General features: G+C 39.5%; 1 protein-coding gene across 1 annotated transcript; it reads left to right on the top strand.

Moving 5' to 3' along the window:
* Positions 1 to 1,158: 1,158 nt before the first annotated feature.
* Positions 1,159 to 5,995, top strand: LOC133922205 (26S proteasome regulatory subunit 6B homolog). Its single transcript, XM_062367423.1, has 6 exons — positions 1,159 to 1,792; positions 2,913 to 3,143; positions 3,783 to 3,941; positions 4,232 to 4,384; positions 4,986 to 5,069; positions 5,631 to 5,995. The coding sequence occupies exons 1-6, from the start codon at positions 1,304 to 1,306 to the stop codon at positions 5,763 to 5,765; spliced, it is 1,251 nt and encodes a 416-aa protein (XP_062223407.1). The 5' UTR covers positions 1,159 to 1,303; the 3' UTR covers positions 5,766 to 5,995.
* Positions 5,996 to 6,742: the final 747 nt, after the last annotated feature.

Raw genomic sequence — 6,742 nt, 5'->3', positions numbered from 1 at the left:
ATTTCACCCTCACCATAATATATCTGAAAAATTAATTTATCTACCATCCTTGAAAACATCCACAAATATAACCAATGTTAAGACCGACGAACTATATTTCTCAGTATCGAAGAAAAAAATTTACCGACACCGATTCATACATAACAATAGGTTTTCAATAATAGCCGTACCCAAACTTACCTACAAATATTACTCTATACAATCTACATTTAATAGCTATTTTATCATGTCGGAATTAATATTCACAGTATACTATCATTTTCTAAACGCTACATCCTAGGTCCACCTATTATCATATAGTGCTAGCTCCTATGTCACACAATATAACCCTATAATTATTATTCTATAAAATTTACATATTCAAAACTAACATAGTACAAATAATATTCTATATTTCACTGTTATCCTACCATGTCCTAAATAAATTTGATAATTTTCTACTAAACATAGTATTTTCTAAACCCTAGGTCATACATATCTAAAACCTATGTAATATACTACTACTGCACTAATTAACAACAATAAAAAAAATTACCAGAAAGTGATCTTCAAATCCACGGATCAAATGCAGCAGGGCTTCGCTGGGCTCCTCTCCTCCCTCTTCAGAGTTTTTTCTTTTTTCTGAATAAAATGTGATTTTTAACTATTTTTAACCCCCTTTATAGAGGAGGGTGGAGGGGTGGAGACCAACGGGCGAAGACGGGCAGCCCCCTTACCGTCCCCTGAGAGGGTGGCAAGGAGCCGTACCCGCCCTCTCAGGGGCGATAAGGTGCGGGCTCGCGCAGCCACCCCTCGCCACCCTCTGAGGGGGGCGGTTAGGCCACCCGCCCTCCGGGGACGGTTAGCAGGTCTAACCACCATTTTAAAGGGCTGCAGATGATTAGTTTTATAATTTTTTCACGAAGAATCTATTTATTTAAATTTTTAATAAAAAAATATAAAAATAAATACTCTTAAAATCGTAGAATTAGGTGGGATCCTAGGCTTCCAAACAGGTTCTTAGTGATTAAAGAATGTTCTCGCGTTCTAAACAAGGGTTTTAACTTCGTAAGACGACGATTACTACATAAACAGAGTGAAGACATGCACAGGAGTATGTTTAACGTATGAATTTCATCTAAAACTCATAAATTTACGAAAGGAAAACTGCAAAGAACCCTCCAGCATCCAGCCGGATACATATTTGTGGCTGCCGGACGCTATTTCCCTTCCTGCAAGCAAACCCGTCTTCATCTAGCAATCGAACCCCAATCTGTACCCAAACTCGAACCAAACGCTCAAACCCTAACCCTCGCCTCCCGCGATGTCATCTGCCGCCGCCGCACCGCCCCCTCCAGTGGCCGCTCCGCCGCCGTCGTACCCGGCTTCCTCCGCCTCCGCCGTCGCGTTGACCTCTGCCGAGGACGACGACGACCTCTACGGGCGGCTCAAGTCACTCCAGCGCCACATGGAGTTTGTCGAGATCCAGGAGGAGTATGTCAAGGACGAGCAGAAGAACCTCAAGCGCGAGCTGCTCCGCGCGCAGGAGGAGGTGAAGCGGATCCAGTCCGTGCCGCTCGTCATCGGTCAGTTCATGGAGATGGTCGACGGCAACAACGGGATCGTCGGCTCCACCACCGGGAGCAACTACTACGTGCGGATCCTCAGCACCATCAACCGCGAGCTGCTCAAGCCCTCGGCGTCCGTTGCGCTGCACCGCCACTCCAACGCGCTCGTCGACGTGCTGCCGCCCGAGGCGGACTCCAGCATCTCGCTGCTCGGGTCATCGGAGAAGCCCAACGTCACCTATAACGTGAGTTTCTCCTCGAATTTCCTGGGTCTGCATGAAGCCATTGGTTGATTTGATTTGTTATGGATCTGCTGATAGATCCACTGTAGGCTGCTTTGTTCTTTCGAATCCTATATTTTTGTTATGTAATTCGTCTGCTTGGACTCTAGATTTGTCAATGCGATTGATGCAGCAGAATTCACACTAGTTGCACTCTCAACTGACCTTTTTTTTTGGTTCTGCTCAATTTTGACATACTAATTGGTAGCATAATTATTAAGGAAAGAGTGGAAATTTTGTCAGAAATTGGTTTAAAAGCTGACCTGAGGAGTTTGTGCATTTTGGGCTGGTTTCACATAGAATGTTGGGACTTTTGTAGTGATGGGCACCATCTAAGTCTTCATGATTTTATAGTTTCAGTTAAAGAACAGTGAAATGCCAGGGGATTGCAGTATTGTGTATTGGATGTGTGCTTCAGCATGATGGCAATTGAATTAGGTTTTCTCCTCAAATTTTCTTTTTCTTAGGCATATCTTGATAGGTATCTGCGCATTCGTTAGATAGGATTGAGGGGTATTTAGTTTTTGCAGAACTTTGCCAGATTTAGCTGTGACATAGTGTAATACTGTGATGAGCCTAAGATTTTTTAGTGATTAGATGATGGGATGGTGATTTGAAATTTGAATGTTTGCATTGTTCTCGAGAAATATTTGTACAAGTATCTTTATGTACATGTGGGGATACCATACTAATGATGGCCTTGCTTTTGTATTGTAGGAGTTTTTCTATTTTTGAATTCAACAAATTTTTGTTGGTGGTCAATGATCTGCAACTTCTTTGCATGTCTTCTGCTTATAGATTATCACGTGAGCTATTAAGCATATATATTATGATCAGAACCCTAATCAGTAAAACGTGGTTGAGGAAATATTAAAATTAGTTACCAGAGCTTTCTAACCACTAGTTAAGTTCCAAAATCAATCAAGAATTGCCAGTTTATTTTAATTTTCTTTAGACTAAGGACTACGTCCAGAATGTGATACAAACCTAAAATATTCTGGAGTCTAGATTTTGTTGCTTTAGCAGTTTCTTACAGTAAACACAATAAGTCTGTAATAATTTTGTGCCTTCTGATGGTATTCAGGATATTGGAGGATGTGACATCCAAAAGCAAGAAATCCGGGAAGCCGTTGAGTTACCCTTAACTCATCATGAGTTGTACAAGCAGATTGGTATTGATCCTCCAAGAGGTGTGCTCCTCTATGGTCCTCCAGGTACTGGCAAGACCATGCTTGCCAAAGCTGTGGCACATCACACTACTGCTGCTTTTATCAGAGTAGTTGGTTCGGAATTTGTACAAAAGTACTTGGGTGAGGTAAGTTTATGAATTTGTAGCTTTGCTCTTTGCATGCCATCCTTTTGTTCTGTAAATAAAATATAGCAAATAGTTGCACAGCAAACTTCAATTGGTTACTCATGTACTGAGTGCGGCATGCCCGCAGCGATGTATGCGTTTTAGGTCCGCTGAAAGATATACCAAAAAAGGTTTGGTAAAAATAGATATCTATCATTATTATGTCTAGCAAATGTGAAAACACTTAGCAGAGAGGTGCTGGCTGAGTTGGTCAGGTTGCCCAGTGTATGCTTGAACAAGCACATTATTTCTATTTGAATTGTAGCATTCTCGTTTTCTCGTATCATTTGGACATATCTTTATCTATCTGTGCAATAAATGTGAATAGTATGAAGAACCACCTTTTTATTTGTATTTTACCAGTACATGGTGCACATAAATTATCTGTTGTTACTGCACATGACCAGACTGAGTTAGCTATTGCTAATATTTGTTTTACACTTCATGTTAAATTAATTATGTGAGTGTCTTGCTTCATTGTTTGTATGCTTAGTGGTTACTCATAGATACGATGTGGTTGACATAATTATTTGTCATTTGGTTCCTTTTTTCAGTTATTGGTCCTATTCTTTACACTCTGTTCTTTGAGCGCCTTTTTAGGGCCCTAGGATGGTTCGAGATGTATTCCGATTGGCTAAAGAGAATGCCCCGGCTATCATATTCATTGATGAGGTTGATGCTATAGCTACTGCACGTTTTGATGCTCAGACCGGTGCTGACAGAGAAGTTCAGCGTATTCTTATGGAGCTTCTCAATCAGGTAAAGCTGATCATTGCAAAACAGCTTAGAACTTGAATAAATGTGTATGTTTTTAGACAGAGAAATCCAAAAGAGGTTCTATTTGCAAGTCAAAATTTAATGTTTCTGATATCTTTATTCCAATTTGATATTTTCTTCTGTGGTCTGAGAACAGAATATAGAAAAAATGGAAACTGTGACATCAGAAAACAACTATGGTCTTCAAAAGCTGACTTTGGGGAATTGCTAAGATCTGCTGGAACTTTTGAGTTCATTTCTTTAAAAAAAACATGTGCCTGTGTATGTTGCAGATGGATGGATTTGATCAAACGGTGAATGTGAAGGTTATAATGGCAACTAACCGAGCAGATACTCTAGATCCTGCTCTATTGCGTCCTGGTAGACTTGATAGGAAAATTGAGTTCCCGCTTCCTGACCGGAGGCAGAAGAGGCTTGTTTTCCAAGTAAGTTCTGTTTTGTGAAAACTTGTGTGGTATGATTTATGATAACCTCTTGATCAGTATTTGTTAGTAGAATGTGTGAAGTATCACATATTCCATGTTAACTTGAATGTAATCGTTTGTATTGCTGTGCTAGTATTTGATTCCTGCTATTCCACATGTGGTCATAACTTGTTAAAATTTTGCTTACTAATTAGGTATAACAGAATATTTTTTTTGGTTTGACAACGATTCTGAGCATTGAGTCAAAAAAGTGGTGCAAATAGCTATTTGTTCTGCAAGATTTTCTTTATTTTGGAGAATTTTACATTATAGAATCAGACATACCAGCAACCAACTTGTTCTGCACAGATGCGGATGCTCATGTTTAGGCTGTCTTCAATCTTTACAAAAGGAAAGTAACAAGTGATATGCAGTTTATATATTGTGATAGGATTTTCTAGGATTTGCGAAAAGTTACAATTAACTTCGCTTTTTTGTTTTATAATTTTCCTTTTCACATCCATCTGTCACTCATGATGTCGGTTATGGAACTTAATTGGTTGCTTTATTTTTTCTGGGCTATATTTGTTTTTCTCATCTCGTGGCTGCTGTTTTTCTTCAGGTCTGCACTACCAAAATGAACTTGAGTGATGAGGTCGATTTGGAAGATTATGTTTCCAGACCTGATAAGATCAGCGCTGCTGATGTGAGTCTCTTTTCATTATGACTTGTTAGTTTATTCATTCAAATAGTTTTGCATTTGTTCCATTATTCCTACACTTTTAGCATATACTAACTCCGTTTCACTATATTTGCCCGGTCTGCATACCTATGAGGCACAAAAGTTACATATTTCTTTTACAGAATTGGATTGTTCTTGTTCTTACTAGATAGGCGAAGTATTGATCAATCTAATGAGTGCAAGTTTGATATGATTCTACTGAATATTACGCAAGCATTGTGCCACCTAGGTATGCGAACCGGACAAACAAAGCGAAACGAATGGTGTAATAATTAAACACAATCCACTAGACCCTGAGGATCAGCAAAGCATGCATTGAATCATCTGTAATGGGAGTGCGCAAAGCACATACAATGCTTATACTTGTTACCCTTGATTCAAACCTTAGCATATACAAATACATATTACTTTTATTCTTACCTCATGCAGTAGTGGATATGATATGATGGCAAGTTATAGATCTGATTATATAAATTAGATACTCCTTCAGTCCTTGTTAATACTCATCAAGTCATGCCTTTTCAGATCGCTGCTATCTGTCAAGAAGCTGGCATGCATGCTGTCCGGAAAAACAGATATGTCATCCTCCCCAAGGACTTTGAGAAGGGTTACCGAACCAACGTGAAGAAGCCTGAGACAGATTTTGACTTCTACAAATGAGAGGCAATATGAGTGTTAAAATTGAATGCATGTTTCTCAACGGCAATATGTTTTAACATTAGGGATCGCCTATGTCACAATGTACTTTACATGTTTCATCATATTCAGTTGTTTCAAGTTGTATTCGCTGGCAAAATTGAATGGTTTGCACGGTCAACCTTGACAGTGTTGTGAAACTAGAATGTCTTCCTACTTTTCCTTGTATCTGGTAAGTGGAATTTGCTTGACCACTGTGTGTTGTCGTGTTTATTATCATTGAATGGTTGATTAGGATAGAATTTCCTTACAGCCTGCCCTGGCTCTGCCAGTAGATTTGATGCCGTCCTCTCGGAAAGGAAAAAAAAAAAGTTGCCGCATGACATTGTCTGGTTAGTCCGATGGATGTTGGATGTGCGTTCTGCCTAGCTGCAATGCAACGAGATGAGTTGCGGCAATCACTGCACTTTCCAGTTTTTCCCCTTTTCAGAAGGTTATGTCAAAATCAATTTTGATGATGTGCCTTTGATGATGGCGCTCTTACAGATGGTTCGGGTGCTGTGATTTGGAACTCGGCAGGTGGCGTTATCGCATCAGGATCTATATGGCTTGATAGGCTGCCGGATGTTACGTCCATTGAAACGCAGGCAACCAGGATGGCTTCGCGATCAAGATGAGTGTTAGTCGAGCACAGGGTGTTAGTCGAGCACAGCTGGAGGCACATTGGCAAACACTTGTATATGGTAAGTCAAAAGGTGGCGAAAAATCATTAGATAGCTGGCACTACTCCATTCTTTTTATCTATCATTGAAGGATATCGATATAGTCTCCTACAAACATGATTGATCATTACTTTTTATAACTACTAAATAAAAGTTGATAAAAATTTAGAGAGGTGAAAGTATTTTTTATGACAAATGCATTAGTATCATTTTTATGTGCCAAATACTAATAGTTTTGTGTTTACAAGTGATCAAATTTTTTAGTTTGACTATACGTCT

Source organism: Phragmites australis, chromosome 6 (genome assembly GCF_958298935.1).
Source record: "Phragmites australis chromosome 6, lpPhrAust1.1, whole genome shotgun sequence".
NCBI lineage: Eukaryota > Viridiplantae > Streptophyta > Magnoliopsida > Poales > Poaceae > Phragmites > Phragmites australis.
Note: the sequence above shows the minus strand (reverse complement) of the source record. Positions and strands in the feature narration are given on the sequence as shown.